At 55.2% G+C, this 20,352-nt stretch overlaps 1 protein-coding gene across 1 annotated transcript; it reads left to right on the top strand.

Annotated features, from left to right (window-relative positions):
* The first annotated feature begins 12,277 nt into the window (after positions 1 to 12,277).
* Positions 12,278 to 20,352, top strand: KLK13 (kallikrein related peptidase 13). Its single transcript, XM_062176739.1, has 5 exons — positions 12,278 to 12,329; positions 16,549 to 16,738; positions 17,004 to 17,272; positions 18,245 to 18,381; positions 19,376 to 20,352. Exons 1-5 carry the CDS (start codon positions 12,278 to 12,280, stop codon positions 19,562 to 19,564), a joined length of 837 nt encoding a protein of 278 aa, XP_062032723.1. The 3' UTR covers positions 19,565 to 20,352.

Genomic DNA, 20,352 nt, shown 5'->3' on the forward strand with positions numbered 1-20,352 from the left:
TCCTAATTATTTTAACGATCGCCCACACTTGGAGGTTATTTCTGTCTGCTGTACCAGATGTGCTGTGGAGGACTTCTGCCCAGTCCTTCCCTGCCCTGTTTCTGGTGACCTCACACCAGGGGTGACATCAGCCCTACTGGGGGTCTTCCCACCACAGGAACCAGTCCTACTGGGGGTCTTCCCACCACAGGAACCAGCCCTACTGGGGGTCTTCCCACCACAGGAACCAGCCCTACTGGGGGTCTTCCCACCACAGGAACCAGTCCTACTGGGGGTCTTCCCACCACAGGAACCAGTCCTACTGGGGGTCTTCCCACCACAGGAACCAGTCCTACTGGGGGTCTTCCCACCACAGGAACCAGCCCTACTGGGGGTCTTCCCACCACAGGAACCAGCCCTACTGGGGGTCTTCCCACCACAGGAACCAGCCCTACTGGGGGTCTTCACACCACAGGAACCAGCCTTACTGGGGGTCTTCACACCACAGGAACCAGTCCTACTGGGGGTCTTCACACCACAGAAACCAGCCTTACTGGGGGTCTTCACACCACAGGAACCAGCCCTACTGGGGGTCTTCACACCACAGGAACCAGCCCTACTGGGGGTCTTCACACCACAGGAACCAGCCCTACTGGGGGTCTTCCCACCACAGGAACCAGTCCTACTGGGGGTCTTCCCACCACAGGAACCAGTCCTACTGGGGGTCTTCACACCACAGGAACCAGCCCTACTGGGGGTCTTCACACCACAGAAACCAGCACTACTAGGGGTCTTCACACCACAAAATCAGTGAACAGCTGTGTGCTTCCCAGAGAGACGTTGTTAAGCCTTTGCCAGGGTACCCCTGGACAGTGCCCCTGGACAGGCCTGCCTGGGCCCAGCTAAGGATCCTGGTGTCTGTCCTCTCCAAGTCACATGCTTGGATGTCCAGCTGGGCTCATGTTCTGGGGGTGTCGGCAGTGTTGGGGTGCTCTTTGGTGGCAGCCCTGGGCCCTGCATGACTACTGCAGCACAAAAGGATGCTGGGAAATGGAGAGTGCACCTGCCCCTCCCACCCCCACCCCTCAGGCCCTGATAACCTCCCTTTCTGCTCTCTGCTCAGATTCCTCATGTCAGCACTTTATACAAGACTTATTTATTTATCTATTTATTTGAAAGGTAGTTACACAGAGAGCAGTCTTCCATCCACTGGTTCACCCCCCAAATGGCCACAACGGCTGGGGCTGGGTCAGATCAACCAGAAGTCTAAAACTCCATCCGGGTCTCCCACGTGGGTGCAGGGACCCCAAGCACTGGGCCATCCTCTGCTGCTCTTCCAGGCACACCAGCAGGGAGCAGGATCAGAAGTAGAGCAGCGGCCGGCGCCGTGGCTCAACAGGCTAATCCTCCGCCTTGTGGCACCGGCACACCGGGTTCTAGTCCCGGTCAGGGCACCGATCCTGTCCCGGTTGCCCCTCTTCCAGGCCAGCTCTCTGCTGTGGCCAGGGAGTGCAGTGGAGGATGGCCCAAGTGCTTGGGCCCTGCACCCCATGGGAGACCAGGAGAAGCACCTGGCTCCTGCCATCGGATCAGCGCAGTGCGCCGGCCGCAGCGTGCTACCGCGGCGGCCATTGGAGGGTGAACCAACGGCAAAAGGAAGACCTTTCTCTCTGTCTCTCTCTCACTGTCCACTCTGCCTGTCAAAAAAAAAAAAAAAGAAGTAGAGCAGCTCACATGGGATGCGACACTGCAGGCGGTGGCTTACCCCCCTGTGCCACAGCGCCAGCATTTCTGCTTCTGGGTCTGGCTTGTTTCACTTACCTGCAGGTCGTCCAGGTCCATGACAGCGTTCCCTGCTTTTACAAGGCCAAATGACATCCATCACTGAAATACAGAGACATGAAATATTTCCTTTAGCCATTCATCCATCAACAGGCTCCACTCTGGTTGTTCCTGTATCTTGACAATCTTTCTACCGTGAGTAACGCTGCAAGGAACCCTGGAGCAGCTGTCTCTTTGAGATGTTGATTTAGTTTCTTTTGCATACATAGCCACAAGTGAGGCTGCTGAATCATACGGAGGGTTCTACCGTTTTTAATTTTTGCGGAGGCTCCTACTGTTTCCATAATGGCCGTACCTATTGACATTCGCACTGACGGTGTAAGACATAAGTGGTACCTTTTCTCCCTATCTTCACCAACATCGGTTATCTCTTATCTTTTTTTGTTTGTTTAAGATTTGCTTATTTATTTGAAAGGCAGAATGGCAGAAAAAGAGAAGGAGAGAGAGAGAGCAAGAGAGAGAGAGAGCGCTTTTGTTCACTAGTTTGTTTCCCAAATAGTCGCAACAGTAAGAGCTGGACCAAGGCAAAACCGGGAGCGAGAACTCCATCCTGGTCTCCCACACGAGTGGCAGGGGCCCATGTCCTTGGGCCATCATCCACTGCCTTCCCAGGAACGTTAGCAGGGAGCTGAACTGGAAGTGAAGCAGCCAGGACTCACACCACGAGATGCTCATGTCCCAAGTGGTGGCTTAACCAGCCGTGCCTCAGCGCTGGCCTTGTGAAACTCATCAACCCAACCAGTGTCAGGTGACATCTCATTGTGGTTTTGATTTGCATCCACCTGGTGATGACTTAGTGATACTGAAAAACAAAACGTCTATTCAGATCCTTTGCTCGTTAAGAGTCACCCATTGGAAAGGCAGGGCGACAGAGAGAGGGAGAGAGAGAATGTTCTTCCATACACCGGTTCACTCCCCAAATGCCCTCGACAGCCTGCGTTGGGCCAAGCCAGAGACAGGAGCCAGGAACTCCATCTGGGTCTCCTCCGTGGACATCAGGGATTCAAGCGCATGCGTCATTTTCCACTACCTCCCACATACATTAGCAGCAGCAGGGTGAGAAACAGAGTGGCCAAGGCTTGAGCTGGTGCTCTGACGAGGGAGATGGACACCCCAGGTGCTTTGATAAGGGAGATGGGTGCCCCGGTGGCAGCTTAACCCCGCACCACACTGCCGGCTCCACTTTGCTCATTTTCTAATTGGATTGTTTGTCTTCTTGCTACTGAGTTGAGCACCCGACATGTTTTCCATCTTAACCACTTATCAAATACACGGTCTGCAAACCTCTTCTGTTCTGTGGGTTTCCTCTCCGCTGGGCTGTTTCCTTTCCTGTGCAGAATCTTTTTAGTTGGATGCAGTCTCTTTTGTCTGTTTTTGCTTCTGTTGGCCTTGCTTTTTGGGGTCATATCTCCCCCCATCCCCCAAAAAAATCACTGCCTGACACCAATTCAAGATATCTGTCCCCTGTATTGTTTATCTGGTAGTTTCAGAGTTTCAGGTCTTATGTTTAAGTGTTTAATCCAGTTTGAGCTCATTTTTGGATGGTGTGAGGTAGGGATCCAATGTTGTTCTTTTTTGTGTGCATATCTGGTTTTCCCAGGAGCATCTGTTGAAAATACTATCCTGGCTGACACCGCGGCTCACTAGGCTAATCCTGCACCTGTGGCGCCGGCACACTGGGTTCTAGTCCCGGTTGGGGCGCCAGATTCTGTCCCGGTTGCCCCATCTTCCAGGCCAGCTCTCTGCTGTGGCCCAGGAAGGCAGTGGAGGATGGCCCAAGTGCTTGGGCCCTGCACCCCATGGGAGACCAGGAGAAGCACCTGGCTCCTGCCTTCAGATCGGCGCGGTGCGCCAGCCACAGCGCGCCGGCCGCGATGGCCATTGGAGGGTGAACCAACGGCAAAAGGAAGACCTTTCTCTCTGTCTCTACCTCTCTCACTGTCCACTCTGCCTGTCATAAATAAATAAATAAATAAATAAATAAATAAATAAGAAAATACTATCCTTTCGGGGCCAGCACTGTGGCATAGCAGGTAAAGACGCTGCCTGCAGTGCCAGCATCCCATATGGGCTCCAGTTATGTCCTGGCTGCTCCACTTCCAATCCAGCTCTCTGCTATGGCCTGGGAAAGCAGTAGAAGATGGCCCAAATCCTTGGGCCCCTGCACCCACGTGGGAAAACTGGAAGAAGCTCCTGACTCCTGGCTTCGGATCAGCACAGGTCCAGTTCTTGCAGCCAATTGGGGAGTGAACCATCAGATGGAGGACCTCTCTCTCTCTCTCTGCCTCTCCTTCTCTCTCTATGTAACTCTGACTTTCAAATAAATGAATAAATCTTTAAAAAAAGAAAGAAAATACTATCTTTTCACCACTGTGTGTTATTAGCATCTTTGGTGAAAATAATTTGACCATAAATGCATGAACTTATTTCTAGATTCTCCATTCTATTCTATTGGCCTATTTGTCTGTTTTTTAATACCAATGTCATTACTCTAGAATTTGTAGAATATTTTGAAATCAGGCAGTGTGATGCCTTGATCTTTTGTGATTCTATATGCATTTAGTGATCAGTTTTTCTGTTTCTGTGAAAAAAAATGCCATTGGAATTTTGACAGAGATTACACTAAATCTGTAGATTGCTTTTGGTAGTATGTACATTTTCAACAATACTAATTCTTCCAATTCATGAACATGGGGCACTTTTCCATTGATCTGTTTCATTTTTGGCTACTTTGATCAATGTTTTACAGTTTTCAATGTACCACTTTTTTACCTCATTGGTTACATTTACTCCTATGTATTGTATTGCTTCTGATGCTGTTGTAAATGGGATTGCTTTCTTAACTTTTTTCTGATAGTTCATTGCTAATATGTAGAAACACAACTGGCTTTTGTATGTTGATATTTTTGGTGGACTCTTCAGGGTTTTCTGTAGATTAGATCTACAGAGACCATTTTACTTCCTCCTTTCCAATTTGGGTGCTTTTTACTTCTTCTTCCTGGTTGATTGATCTGGCCAAGACTTCCAGCACCACGTTGAGTAGAAGAGCTAAGACCAGGGACAGGCACTGGGACACCCACTTCCCTTAGAGAGTCCCACGTTTCTGCTCCAATTCATCCAGGAGGCAACAGATGATGTCCCAAGTGCTTGGGTTCCTGCCATGCATGTGGGAGACGCAGATGGAGTTCCTGGTTCCTGGCTCCATCCTGGCCCAGCCCCAGCTGCTGCAGGTATTTGGGGAGTGAACCAGCAGATGGAAGACTTCTCTCTTTCTTTCTCTCTCTCTCTATCTCTCTCTCTCCCCTCCCTCCCTCTCTTCCTCTCTGTCATTCTGCCTTTCGCATAAAAATAAATACATCTTGAAAAAATACGTGAGAGTGGCCATCCTTGTCACAATTGTTCCTGAGCTTCAAGCAACAGCTTCCAAGTTTCTACCCTTGAGTCTTGGCTGTGGGCTGTCAAGTGTTTCCCTGGTTGTGTGGATGTATGTTCCTTCTATGCCTAGTTTGCTGAGAGCCTTTTTCATGAAAGAATGTGTGCTTTGTCCAATAGTTTTTCTCCATCTGTTGAAATGATCATATGGTTTGTTTCCTTCAACTTGTTAAGGTGGTGTACCCTACAGATTGATTTGCATATGTTGGACCATTCTTGTATCCCAGGGATACTTGGCCACTGTGCACGGTCCTTTTAATATGCTTGTGGATTCAGTTTGCGACTGTTTTGTCGAGGCCATTTTCATTTCTGTCCACCAGGAATATTGGTAGATTATTTTTTCGTTCTCCTAACGCCCGTCTTGGTTTGTGGAGGCTGCGCCTTCTGGGGAGGTGAGACACATTGTATCTCTCATGCATGGCAGCCACACAAGCAGCATGGGAGAAAGGAAACAAAAGAAACCCAGCATCTGGATGGCATCAGACTCCCAGTGAGGTGACACAGACCACACTGAAATTCCCAGCCAGCATCCTTCCTCTGCCTGCAGTGCCAGCATCCCATATGGGCCCCGGTTTGAGTCCCAGCTGTTCCACTTCCGATCTAGCCCTCTGCTGTGGCCTGGGAAAGCAGTAGAAGATGGCCCAAGTCTTTGGGCCCCTGCCCCTGCGTGGGAGACCCTGAGGAGGCTCCTGGCTCCTGGCTTCGGATCAGCATAGCTCTGGCCGCTGTGGACATTTGGGGAGTGAACCAGTGGATAGAAGACCTTTCTTTCTATCTTTCCCTCTCTCTGTCCTTAACTCTACCTCTCAAATAAATAAATAAAATCTTTTTTTTAAAAATTGAGTTAGATGAAAAGATTGGTTTAGTCTGATGTCCAGTCCATAGATCCAGCTGTGGAGTTGTGTTCTGCATTGTATTGATTCTAGGATGTACATTCTCTGCCTGATTTTGACATCTCTAAGGCATCCTGTGACTGACTAAGCATCATGTCATAATTTAACTAGCAGCTTCTCTTTCTTTCTTCCTGGTACACAGGATAATCATGTAGGTACAACCAACAGCACTGTGTATCCCACAAAATAAGGTATGAAGGAAGGTAGGTGCAGGTGAGGGGTCAGATATAGTGCTCATTGGACGGTGGGGGCTTACCAAGTGCACTTCCAACAATCAATCCACATCACCCTCCCAGACATGCCCTGTCCAGCGTGGTGGTCACCAGTTCTAGCACATGTGGCCACTGAAGAATGGGAGCTGGTGAGAGACGGCTCCTCCGTTGGAATGCAGAGCTGACAGGGTTTGGTTACAGCACAGATGTGTGGGGTGAGACAAGGAGACCGAGGGCATGATGCAGATCTTCGGCCAGCGTGGCCCTCTGCTGAGAAGCCAGACACCTCGCCAGCTGTGCTCCTGGACGTGAGAGTGGCCGGGAGCAGGAGTGTGGTCCTGAACATGGAGATGTAGAGAAGCAGTTGGATCTTAAGCCTCAAGTTCGTGAGCATGAGACATGAAACTGGCTGGAGACATGAACTTGGGAGTCGTCAGCACGTAGATGGTTTTAAAGACACTGGACCAGATGAGGCCACAGAGGGAGGGAGTGTAGACAGAGGAGAGAGAAGGTCCAGGGGCTGAGCCCTGGGGTGCTCTGCTGTGTAGACGCTGGGAGACGAGGAGGAACCTGCACCAGCAGCCCAGGAGGCAGGAGGAAAACCAGGAGGGCACAGCATCCCAGGAGCTCAGGAAAGAAACCCTTTGGAGGCACAGAGAGAGACCCATGGTTAAAGGCTGCTCACCACCCAAGCAAGGAGCCGCCACTGGGTCCAGCAACATGGAGACCGCCAGTACCCTGGACAGGGGCCGAGAAAGGCTTTGTGGAGGGGGCTCCAAAGAGAGCAGGAGAGGAGTCGTACACAGGGTGGGAAGCGGGCTGTGAGAGCAGGAAGCAGGGCAGGGCAGCAGGGGACGGGTCAGGAGGCGCCAGGGTCAGTTTTTCACTCTTTGAAGGACTGGTGGGGGGGAATTTGTAACGTTCATGGGAGTGTTCCTTGGTGATGCCGGCAGGAGAAGCTGCTGGCCCGAGGGGTGTCCTTGGGAGAAGGGCCGGGAGCCGGGCACAAGCTGAGGGCCCGTCTCCGTGGCAGGCGTGGCAAAGGATGTGAGCATGGGTACAGGTAGGTGGCGAGACTGCCGCTTCTCCTGGGCAAACTCCCGGCTCTGCGTGAATCACACGTGCAGGAGAGCAAAGCCCTGGCCCTCTCGACTACCTGCCTCTCCCCTACCTGCCTCTCCCCCGCCCCACTCCCCCACCGCGGCCCGGCACCTCTGCCTCTCTCTCCCGCCCACTGGGTCTGTGGATCCCTGCCTGTCGTCCTCGGCGCCCCCTCCGTCCTCGGCGCCCCCTCCCTCCGTGTTTGCACAGGGCCCCTCCTCCGGGCCTGGGCGTGGGACCGACTTTCCCAGCCAAGGGCTTCCAACCAGAACTTCCAGTTTTTGCTTGACAAAGAATCCCATTTCGAAGCAAGGGTGGGGCCGCCTGAACCTGGGGCTGCCTCCATCTCATCTCGGGCTCTGCTTACTTAGGCAGCACACCTGTGACCTCCAGGCTCTCCTAATCACCTCCCAACATGAATCCCAGGAACCCTGCTCCGCGAGGGGCCTTGCTCTCTCCACAGTGCCCCTGCACACACTGGCACGGTGAGGCACAGGGCGGCCGGCGCAAGCGTCCCTCATCCTTTCTCCTCTCCCCACAGGGAGAGACCTGGCTCTGTGACAGGGCACAGCTGGACCGGCTCCAGCTGGTGTCCGGCTTTCAGCTGTGGGCTGCTTGTTGCATCATTAGGCGTGTGAGGGGGTGGAAGGTACCCAGCCCTTGGTGGGTCCATAACCTCACTTCCCTGAGAGTCAGCTAGCCCCGGACCTGGCCAATCATAACCCCCAATATCAACAGTAACCCAGCACTCGCCCCTCGGCAAATGCCTAACCGAGCCACCCCCACTCCTCTCCAGCCCTGCCCAAGACTTTTCTGGAAACAGGGACCCAGGCCACACAAGGGCACAGGTACCCCGACTTCCCACACAGCCCTGTCACCTCACCTAACCTGGTATCCTCCCTTCTGCCACCCCACCTGAACCCAACACCGCACAAAAAAGAACGAACTCAGCACCCACTGCGGGCCCTGCCCTGCCGGGAGGAGGAGGGACGCCAGCAGGGTGGAGAAGGCCAGTGGCCTCCCCACCACCTCGAGAGGCACTCGGAGCCGTGGCCCAGCGCCGCCCCACCCCCCACCAAAACCTCCTGCAACATGGGCTGAGTCCAGCCGCAGCCCGGATCCAACCAGCTCCCCATCCAGGATCTCAGGGTTGGACCCACGTCCAGCCCCAACCCCGTCCTCTCAACACTACCAAGGCTCTCGTCAGACCATTCATACATCTAACCATCCACTCCACCGGACTCCTGTATCAACCATCCTCTTCATCTGTAGCCCCCACAGGTGTCTTCAACGGACATTGAAGTATCTCGCCTGATTTGAGGAGGTCTCTGTGCACGGTTCATCAACCCATAACCGTGCGCGTGAACTTTGTTAGGCGGAAGTACAATTATTTTCTCTCTTCCTATTTCCCTGTGTGGTGAGACCCTGAAGCATCGTTTGTAAACTGATCCCAGCATTTCTGTCTATCTGTATGTGGTTCTTTTGCACATTTTTATTTTATTCTATTGTTTGAAAGGCAGAGAGACCCTCCCGCCACTGGTTCACTGTTACCCGCAATAGCCGAGGCTGCACCGGGACAAAGCCAGGGGCCAGGAAGTCCACCTGGATCTCCCCACATGGGCGGCAGCGGCCCCAGCGGTGGAGTCTGCGTGTGCTGCCTTCCTGGGGTGCAGGTGAACAGGAAGTTGGATCAGAAGCAGAGCCAGGCCTGGGACCAGGCGCTCCAACGTGGCAGGCAGGGCGTCCCAGCAGGCATGCCGATGGGCGCGCCAAACGCCCACCCCTGCCTCTCACCGGTCCGTTACGTGTGGATGAGTCCAAAGAGGATCTTTGGGGATTCTCAGTCAGACCTTCTTCAAAGGGAATCTAACTTAGCTCCCCAGCAGAGGCCACAGCAGCTCGGACACGAACCCTCACCCCATCCGCCTGCACCCCGTTTTCTCAGGGACACGGCTCTTCGCTGTCTCTCTCCTGGTCCTCGTATCGCTGGCTTTCTTCTGAATTCTGACCCCACCTCTGTCCTTCCTAATCCCTAATACTGCCCCTCCACCCCCTGGGATTAGCTCACGGCCCCACCCAGCCACAGTTCCAGGAGACGCCTACTCATTCCCAAAACACCACCCCTTCCTCCTTCCTCTTCCCCTCACCCCCCACCCCCCGTCCCAGCCCCGGGGCCTCTGCCTCTCCGCCTAAGTCTGGGCGGACTCAGTCACCCCAGCCGGCTCGGGGCTTGCACTGATCCAAGGTCACGTTCTGCCAGGCCCAAGCCCTGCAAGATCCCAGAGCAGTCAGCACCCAGCTGCCGGCTGTTGACTCCTGCATTGTGCCTGATGGGCGTGAGTGTGTGTGAGTGTGTGTCAATGTGAGTGTGTGTCTGTGTGTGAGTGTGTCAGTGTGTGAGTGTGTCCGTGTGTGGGAGTGTGTGTGTGTGTCCGTCAGTGTGTGTGAGTGTGTCTGTGTGTGAGTGTGTGTCAGTGTGTGTGTGCGTGTGTGTGTGTGTGGGTCAGTGTGTTAGTGTGTGTGTCTGTGTGTGAGTGTGTGTGTGTCAGTGTGTGTGAGTGTGTGTCCGTGTGTGAGTGTGTCAGTGTGTGTCTGAGTGTGTGTGTGAGTGTATCAGTGTGTGAGTGTGTCCGTGAGTGTGTCCGTGTGTGTGTCTATGTGTGTCAGTGTGTCTGTGTGTGTGAGTGTGTGTCAATGTGAGTGTGTGTGAGTGTGTGTGAGTGTGTGTCAGTGTGTGTGAGTCTGTCTGTGTGTGGGAGTGTGTGCGTCTGTCAGTGTGTGTGAGTGTGTGTGTCAGTGTGTGTGTGTCTGTGTGTCCGTGTGTGTGAGTGTGGGTCAGTGTGTTAGTGTGTGTGTCTGTGTGTGAGTGTGTCTGTGTGAGTGTGTGTGAGTGTGGGTCAGTGTGTTAGTGTGTGTGTCAGTGTGTGTGAGTGTGTCAGTGTGTCTGTGTGTGTGTCAGTGTGTGTGTCAGTGTGTCCGTGTGTGTGTCAGTGTGTGAGTGTGTGTCAATGTGAGTGTGTGTGAGTGTGTGTCTGTGTGTGTCAGTGTGTGTGAGTGTGTGTGTGTGTCCGTCAGTGTGTGTGAGTGTGTCTGTGTGTGAGTGTGTGTGTCAGTGTGTGTGTGTGTGTCAGTGTGTGTGAGTGTGTGTCTGTGTGTGAGTGTGTCAGAGTGTGTGAGTGTGTGTCTGTGTGTGTGTATGTCTGTGTGTGGGAGTGTGTGTGTGTCCGTCAGTGTGTGTGAGTGTGTCTGTGTGTGTGCGTGTGTGTCAGTGTGTGTGTGAGTGTGTGTCTGTGTGTCCGTGTGTGTGAGTGTGGGTCAGTGTGTTAGTGTGTGTGTCAGTGTGTGTGTGAGTGTGAGTGTGTCAGTGTGTGTGTGTGTCAGTGTGTCCGTGTGTGTGAGTGTGGGTCAGTGTGTTAGTGTGTGTCAGTGTGTGTGTGAGTGTGAGTGTGTCAGTGTGTGTGTGTGTGTCAGTGTGTCTGTGTGTGTGTCAGTGTGTGTCTGAGTGTGTGTGTCAGTGTGTGAGTGTGTCCGTGTGTGTCCGTGTGTGTGAGCGTGTGTGTCAGTGTGTGTCTGAGTGTGTGTGTGAGTGTATCAGTGTGTGAGTGTGTCCGTGTGTGTGTCCGTGTGTGTGTCTGTGTGTGTCAGTGTGTCTGTGTGTGTGTCCGTGTGTGTCAGTGTGAGTGTGTGTGTCAGTGTGTCTGTGTGTGTGAGTGTGTGTCAGTGTGTGTGCCAGTGTGAGTGTGTCCGTGTGTGTGTTAGGGGAACAGTGCTGCAGTCCCTGTGTCTCAGAAGAGAAGGCTGGGCCCTGGGTGTCTTCTTGAGTCTGATGTGAGATAAGCTCGGGATGAGGCTGGAGGCCGGATTGGGGTTGAGGGTTAGGCTTGGAGGTGGGGAGACACCCGCTGTGCTTCAGGTCTGGAAGGGACCTGGGAACAGGGTGGGACTGAGGTGCACCAGGTGAAGTTAGGCGGTGCATGGAAACCGGCGAGCGGCCGGGGGAGACCCGGGGCTGCAGCTGGGGAAGGGGGCAGGCTTCCCCCTTCGCCTTCCAGGTCGGGTCCAGCCGCCTGCAGGTTCACAGTGGGTTCCCCTCTGGCGTGGGCGGAGCCAGATCTGGGTCCCGGCCTGTCCTCCACGCTCCGCCCCCAGCCGAGGGCCAAGCCCAGGCTGGGGGGTGCCTGTCGCCAGCCTGCTGAGCCACAGGGGGTGGAGAGGGGGAGGCCAGCCACCGGGAAATGCGGAGCGCACTGGGGGAGGCGTTCAGGGGTTAAAAGCATGGGTCGGGGCTGAGGTCCTAGGCAGCTGGCGGCAGAAGCGCTTCGCCCCGCCCCGGGCCCCTCTCTCAGGTAGGGTCGCCTGGGGTAGGGGCGGGATAGGAGGGAGAGGAGAGAGGGAGATGGGGAGCGGGTGAAGCGTTGAGGCGGGGGATGCAGGGGCCCGCGGGAGGCCCCGAGCCGCAGGGCCCTGGAGCCACGAAGCACGCAGGCCATTGAGAACTTCAGAGTGGACCTAGCGCCCGAGGCAGGCCGGAGAGGGGAGAAGGGACCCCCGAGAGGGCAGGGGGCCGCAGAGCGACCCGAGGACGTCGGCCCAGGAGGGCCCGGCGTGGGGCGGCCTCCCGGGGCTGCAGGACTGGGAGGCTGAGCCCAAGGCGGGTGCGCGCCGCCCCCGGGGGTGCAACTGGGGCAGGGGCGCCTCCCAGCCGGAGCGCGCAGGGGAAGCACAGGGTCTCGGACTGGGGACTCCGGGCCCTCCCTCAGCAGCCCCCTCCTCCTCTCCGCAGGCCCCTCCCGCCTGCCCCCCCGACCTGGAGCTGTCATGTGGCCCCTGGCCGCTGTCATCGCCTCCCTGACCGTGGCCTTGTCAGGAGGTAAGAATGCGCGGGGGCGGAGGCGCGGTGGCCGCTGGCGACAATGGCGGGAGGGGTCTGCGGTGGGGGGGAGGAGGGGGCGTGGGAGCCGCGAGCTCCGCCCCCCACCGCCCACCCCTGGGCCGGGGCCGGCGGGGACACTCGGAGCGCATCCTGCTTGTCCCTGCGTGACCTGGATCCGTGGCCTCGGTTCGGGGGGTGGGCAGACCCCTGCCCAGCTCTCCCCGCGGCTCAGAACCTCGGAGGCGTCAGAAGGGCGCAGGTTCAAATCCTGAGGCTGCTGCTTTTTCGAGCCAGTAACAGCCTCCTCCTGCCTCAGTTGTCTTCATGTGTAAAATGGGCTGCTCCAAGCCCTTGTCATCTAGGGTTGCTGTGGGTATGAAAGCAAGGCGAGGCCGGCGCCGCGACTCACTAGGCTAATCCTCCGCCTGCGGCGCCGGCACCCCGGGTTCTAGTCCCGGTCGGGGCGCGGAATTCTGTCCTGGTTGCCCCTCTTCCAGGCCAGCTCTCTGCTGTGGCCCAGGAAGGCAGTGGAGGATGGCCCAAGTGCTTGGACCCTGCACCCCATGGGAGACCAGGAGAAGCACCTGGCTCCTGGCTTCGGATCGGCACAGCACGCGGCCGTAGCGGCCATTTGGGGGTGAACCAATGGAAGAAGACCTTTCTCTCTGTCTCTCTCACTGTCTAACTCTGCCTATCAAAAAAAAAAAAAAAAAAAAAAAAGCAAGGCGCTGTAGGAGGGGCCTGAACCCTGGTCCTCAATTACTTTAATAGCATCCTGTCTTCATTCTTGGCCCCTTCCAGAACCTTCTTACGGGTCTCGCCCACCCACAGAGGGCCCTCTCCTCATTAGGCCTCCTTCCTTGGGAAACCCTGCCTCATTCATCCATTGCACAAACAGCTGTGGAGCACGGGGCACCGCGCAGGCTGCTGTGCAGGCCGAGACACGGGCCCTGCGCCGACGCCCAGAGCCCAGCGGGGACGTTCTTCAATCACCTGCGTAATTAGTTCATCATTAATTACGACCCTGAGGCGACTCGAAGACCTCAGGGAGCCCAGCGGCGAAGACCTCCCAAGCCCCCCTCCCCCCAAGGAGGAGGGTCCTGGGCGCCCGCGCCGGCCTTGGCCTGGGGGTGTGCTGGCTCCTGGCCTTGGCAGCACTCCCAGGACTTAGCCCCATGCCCTTCCCCGTGCCACGCCCTGGGCTCGGAGCTCCACAGGCTGCGGCTTGTGGAGCCCTCAGCAGCCGAAGGCGGTAGGTGCGCTGTCACCGTGCCCGTTTCACGCCTGACAAGCCCAAGATCCAGGGACACAGGCTGCTTCCCTGGAGATAGCAGCCATGCCGGAGTGGAGCGCCTAATCGGGGCTGGCCACCCCACCTGTGCGTCCTGCATCGGACACGCTGAAATCCCGCTTGGTAATCTTTGGTTGCACGCACTTAAAATCCAGTTTTTTAAAAACTGAAATAAAAGCCCATTGAGGCCAGCGCTGCGGCTCACTTGGCTAATCCTCTGCCTGTGGCGCCAGCACCCCGGGTTCTAGCACTGGTTGGGGCGCCAGATTCTGTCCCGGTTGCTCCTCTTCCAGGCCAGCTCTCTGCTGTGGCCCGGGAAGGCAGTGGAGGATGGCCCAAGTGCTTGGGCCCTGCATCCCATGGGAGACCAGGAGAAGCACCTGGCTCCTGGCTTCAGACTGGCGCAGCACTGGCCGTAGCAGCCATTTGGGGGGTGAATCAAGGGACGGAAGACCATTCTCTCTGTCTCTCTGTCTCTCTCTCACTGTCTAACTCGCCCATTGAAAAGTTTATATGACTGTCCTGAGCGGAAAATGCCCTCCTTTGCCATAAATCAAAGGTAAGGACAAAGAAAGAAATTCTGCAACGTAAGAATGAGCAGGCTTCAGGTTGGACACCTGAGGTGGTATGGACCCGTTCCAGCCTCCCTAGGGTTGGAATTCCAGTTGGGGTTCAGCTCAGCAAACGGGAGGCTGCCCGCTGAAGGTGTCCACTCTTGGCCTTGAGGGTGAGGTGTCTGCTTCCTGCGCTGGCTGGGATGGCACAAGCCAAAGTTGCAGGACCTCACTGGGTGAACTGGCGTCTTTTTCTGCTTGACGGCTGGGGCAGCCGGGGCTGTTTACTTGCTCGACAGCACGCAGTCTCGAATGCGCCACTTTCACGGTGGGACTCTGCCACGCTGCTGGCTGCCGGGCCCCCAGGGCCTGCTCCAGACAGTGTTCACTTGCTGTGGACCTACTGTGCGCCAGGAGCTGTTGGCTCTTAGAGACATGGTGCGGAGCACAGCAGCTCCAGTCCCTGTTGTCCGCGGAGCTCACGGCCAAAGCGGGGAGATAAATGCAAAGAGCTGTGGGGTCACTCTGATGGATGCCTGGGCCACTCTGGGGAGGGGACACTTGAGCCCAGCTCTCAGAGTCCAGAAGGACCCAGGGTAGCAGCTACTGACCACCTGGGGCTACTGAGTGTTTGAAATGTGTCTGCCATGACTGAAGAACAGGACCTATCATTTAATTGTAATTTAATGTGAATTTAATGAGCCGTGGGTGGTTAGTGACCTCCGTATTGAACAGAGCAGACATGGTGAGTGAGAGGGCCAGACCTGTTTGTAGAACAGGTGCAGGGGGCAGGAGCAGGGAGTGAAGAGGAGGGAGGTAGGAGGAAGGGTCAGAGGGGACGGTAAGGGTGGGATGACGCACTCCTGCAAACCTTGGAAAAGCTTTGGATTTTACAGGAATGGCATCATCTGACGCTGCTGAATCTTTGTTCAAAGATTCCTCAGGTTGGAGCCGGCGCCGTGGCTCACTTGGTTAATCCTCCGCCTGCAGCACCGGAATCCCATACAGGCCCCAGGTTCTTGTCCTGGGTGCTCCTCTTCCAGTCCAGCTCTCTGCTGTGGCCCGGGAAGGCAGTGGAGGATGGATCAAGTCCTTGGGCACCTGCACCTGCATGGGAGACCAGAGGAAGCACTTGGCTCCTGGCGCAGCGCCAGCCATAAAGGCCATTTGGGGGGTGAACAAATGGAAGGAAGACCTTTCTCTCTGACTCTCCCACTCACTGTCTGTAGCTCTACCTGTCAAATAAAAAAAAAAGATTCCTCAGGCTGCTTTGAGAGAGATGGATTAGAGGGATGTGGAAGTGCACACATTTACGGTGCTGGCATCATTCAGCTAAAGATGGGGCTAAGGGGTGGGGCAGGGGAGCTGTGGAGAACTGGATGTTCAGGAGAGAAAAACACAACATGTTGGTCGTGAATAGCAATGGAAAGAGGGGAAAGTACTGGTGACCCCTGGGAAGGAGCAGTTTTGGCTGAGACAGATCTGATTGGGGATGGATACAACATGTAAGATGTGTGTGAGGCTCTCAGTCAGGGGGGTTGAGTACCCAGCTTAAAGGAAGAGTTGGGCTAGAGATGAGAATCTGGAAGTGGGTCATCTAGGGTGGTACTGAACCCAGGGAAGCGCCCAGTAAATCTATGCTGAAAGGATGGATGGATGATCGATGGATGTATGGACGGATGGATGGGTGGGTGGGTGGATGGATGGAGGGGGGATGGATGGATGAATGGATGGATTGGTACTGCCTGGATGGATGGATGGGTGGGTGGATGGATGGATGGATGGATACTGCCTGGATGGATGGATGGGTGGATGGATGGATACTGCCTGGGTGGATGGATGGATGGGTGGGTGGATGGGTGGATGGATGGATACTGCCTGGGTGGGTGGATGGACTGATGGGTGAATGGATGGGTTGGTGGGTGGATGGATGAATGGATGGATACTGCCTGGGTGGGTGGATGATGGATGAATAGATGAGTGGATGTATCAATGGACACAGCCTGGACAGATTGATCTATGGATGCTGCTGGAGTGGATATGAGGTCATTCTCATGTCCACTTTCTGAAATCCATCCCCTTGACAGAATGACAGAGAAAATTCAAGTGGAGAGAAGTATGGGCTTCTGCCTTCCTATCAGAAACCTCATTCTGTCATCTCGTCTCTTGATCCCCAGTAGAGGATTTGGTACCCTTCTTCCTGACCCATCTCCACTGGACAGAAAATGACAACTCCCAGAAGCCAACAAGCAAATCCTCAGTTCCTGGTCACCCAGATCAATGTCTGGCCCTTCCCCCCGGCTCAGGAGCCACAACTCCAGGCCTCCTCCTCTCCCTGGGGCCCGCCTCTCTAACTACTTTTCTTCACCAGGCATCTCCCGGGAGCATCCCAAGATCCTCAATGGCACCAACGGGACCAACAGGCCTCTCCCAGGTGGCTACACCTGCCTCCCCTTCTCTCAGCCCTGGCAGGCAGCACTACTAGTGCGAGGGCGGCTACTCTGTGGGGGAGTCCTGGTGCACCCCAAATGGGTCCTCACGGCTGCACACTGTCGGAAAGAGTATGTGGGAGCCAGGGGTGCTTGGGGTAGGCATGCAAACAGGACTGGGGATGGGGGCGGGGAGGCGTTGGATTTGAGGATGGGGTTGGAGTTAGGGCTGGGGATGGGCATGGGGGTGAGAGTGGGGGTTGGGTTTGGGGACAGAGTTGAGGGAGAAGGGCGTTTGGATGGGATTGGGGTTGAGGATGTGGAGGAAGCTGGGGTTGGGACGGGGCCAGAGATGGGCTTGCTCTCTGCCCTAACCACCCCCTTCCTGCACCCGCAGTGGGTACAGAGTTTACCTGGGCAAGCATGCCCTGGGGCGTGTGGAGACCGGCGAGCAGGTGAGGGAGGTGGTCCGCTCTATCCCCCACCCCGAATACCAGGTCAGCCCCACCCACCTGAACCATGACCACGACATCATGCTGCTGGAGCTGGAGGTGCCGGTCCAGCCCACGGGCCACATCCGCGTCCTGCCTCTCTCCCACGACAACTGCCTGCCCGCTGGCACCTGTTGCCTGGTGTCTGGCTGGGGCACCACCACCAGCCCCCAGGGTACGTACTGCTCAGGCACGGCAGGAGGAGCTGGGAGGCAGGGCTGGAGGGCAGCTCCTTTATTATGGAAGTGTACATTGATATCTACCCACAACATCAACATACATTGTCTACAGCATGCCCTATAGTTTACATATACTACATACTATATGACCTGTGTGTTGTGCTGTATGTCATAGCCTATATAGTCTATGATTATAGAAATATGTGTTTCACATATATTTATGATTCTATGTTACATATACAGTTGTATGTGTGTGTAATTGTATAATTACACATCCATGTATAATTGTATGACATAAATATATTTTATCAATATTTTATCAATATCAGTGTCTATATTATGCTATGTAATTTAAGTTGTCATTATGTTATATATTTCATGTCTATAAATGTATAGGCACTTATATACTTTTATATAGTGTATATACTGTATATTTACATAGTATGAATATATTTTACAAAATGTAAAATATTTTGTAAATTGTACAATGCTTCTACTGTATTAATGACTATTTGTGGAATGTGTAGGATGTATAGAATGTGACTGTGGAATGTGCAGACTACAAATAGGCCTTTGTGTATGGCTTCCATCTCAGGGGCCGTGGCCCATCAGCGGGAGTCCCTGGTCTCTCCTGCCTCCCCCTCCCCGGGAGTCCCTGGTCTCTCCTGCCTCCTCCTCCCCATGTCTCTCTCCCCACCTTGCCCTGGTCACCACCTCTCCAATGCCCCCCTGCCACCTTCCTTCTCAGCACGGTCTCCTCCTCTACTGCCCAGTTCCCCATCCTGCTCATTGCCTCTCCCCTCTGCCTCTGCCCTGTATCTCTCTGTCTCTCCCATCCCTCCTCCCCCCCTTCTCTCCCCATCTCTACTCCCTACCAGCTCTCGGCCCACCCAACCCCCTGTTTCACCCCCACCCCGTCCATCCGATCTAGGCCAGCTGTCCTTAGACCATCATCTCTCTCCTCCCAGTGAGCTACCCCAAAACCCTGCAGTGTGCCAACATCCAGCTTCGCTCAGACGAGGAGTGCCGTCAGGTCTACCCGGGCAAGATCACCCCCAACATGCTGTGCGCTGGCACCCAAGAGGGCGGGAAGGACTCCTGTGAGGTGAGACTGACGGGCTGTTGGCTCGCCATGGCCAGGATGGAGCTGAGGGAAAATGCCGGGGTGCAGCAAGGATTGCTTCAGCCTTGAGGGAACAACCCCTGCGAGGTGCGCTGGCTCCCAGCATGGGAGGATGGAGACAGTTAGGAGCTTCCCGGGCAATGGCAAAATGGCCCCGGGGGGCCTCAGGCCACCCTCTGAGCAGCCTGTTGGGAAGAAAGCACATCTCCTTTCCAGGGTCTCACACAAGTATCCTGAGCGTGGTTTTCACTAAGTCACACGTCCTGGATGGTCACTCTGGCCCTAGCTGTGGGCTTCTCTGATGGACCAAGTCAAAACCACATGGCTCTGCACGTGAACTGAGGGCTGGGGGCTGGGGGCAGGGCCCCGCTGCCTGGATTGAGGGTAGGTGGGGGTCATTACCAAAATAAGGGCAGGAAACCACCCAACCCCTGTCGCACAGAGGAGACTTTGAAGATAGGGTTTTGGTTCAAGTGGGAAGGAGTTTGCTAACGAATGCATGAGCTCGGGTTTTGATGACTGCTTTGGGCCCCAGGAGGGAGACAAGCAGGTATATTGCACACCCTGTCCAGGTGTGAATGGGTTAACTCAGTAGTAAGGTGGCACAGAGGACCCAGAACACAGGAACAAGGTCAGCTGAGGAGGGCAGGGTGCAAGGAAGAATTTGGCGCCAGGAAACCAAGAACCAAATTAATGAGCCCAAGGAGCACAGAGAGACACAGACACGGCAGTCCGTCCCCCCCTTTGCTGTGTCTCAGTCTCTGTCTCTGTGTCGCATTTTTCTGTCTCTCTGGTTTGTCATCTGACCTCTGTGCCCTACTGTCTCTCTGTCACTCTCTCCCACACAGCGCCTGACCTCAGCTGTCCCACTCTCAGCGTCTGCCTCCCTTCGCCTCGCACTCTCTCCTGCCATCTCCCTGTCTCGGCCTCTGTTTGATTCTGTCATGAGCCCCTCTTCCCTGTCTCTCCAACTCAGGGTGACTCCGGGGGCCCCCTGGTCTGCAACGGAACCCTCCACGGCATCATCTCCTGGGGAGACTTCCCGTGTGGGCAGCCCAACCGGCCCGGCGTCTACACCCGCGTCCCACAGTATGTGCAGTGGATCCGAGACACCATCCGAAAACACAAAGCCCAGGGGCAGAAATGGACGAAGGGCACAGATTGAAGCTGGGTTCGCTTGCCCACCTCCTTCCTTCCACCACGCCCTCCTCGCTTTGTTGGCCCCTTCTTCTCCGCCCACCCATCCCACCGTGCTGTTTCAACCAGTGATTGATGTGCTCAAAGATGTCCAATCCTGACAGATAGTCCATGTTTCAGAAGCATTCAATCTCTTCCAGCCTTGGAACCAAACCTCCCCGTCACCTGAATGCCCCAACCCAGACAATGTCCCAGGCATCCCAGCAAGGCGAGGATGACCTCCACAAACCCAGAGAGCTTGCCGAAGGTTCTTAGCAACACCCATCAGCCCATGGCAACCACATCCTGTCTTGTGAATGGCTCTACCTTGATGACATTCCATCAAATATTCATTCGTTGCCAATATTCCAGATCCTTCTGTGCTTTGCACCAAGAAAGTTCTGGATGCCCATGTTGCATCCTAACAGTATCCTCTGATGCCCAGAGCCTCTGCCCTGATGGTGTTCTGTGCATCTCTGAGTCACCCCTCACAGCTAACGTAAGATCTTCAGAGTGGTTCATTCCCATAATGTTCTGGGTTTCAGGGATGTCCCTACCCCAACCTACGTCCACATCCCTGCCGATACCCCCTCTCTGCCAACATCTGAATCTCCATGCTCACTAATGAACACTGGCACTCCACTCCAGGTGGTCATGGGTCCAGGCCACCAAGGGGCCTCCACACTGGACCACAGTAATACCCCAAATATTCTGTGTCTCCTGGAACATCTTATATAATGTCCCTACTAGAGTGAACCAGTGGATAAGAGAGTGCTG

Source organism: Lepus europaeus, chromosome 19 (genome assembly GCF_033115175.1).
Source record: "Lepus europaeus isolate LE1 chromosome 19, mLepTim1.pri, whole genome shotgun sequence".
Classification (NCBI taxonomy): Eukaryota; Metazoa; Chordata; class Mammalia; order Lagomorpha; family Leporidae; genus Lepus; species Lepus europaeus.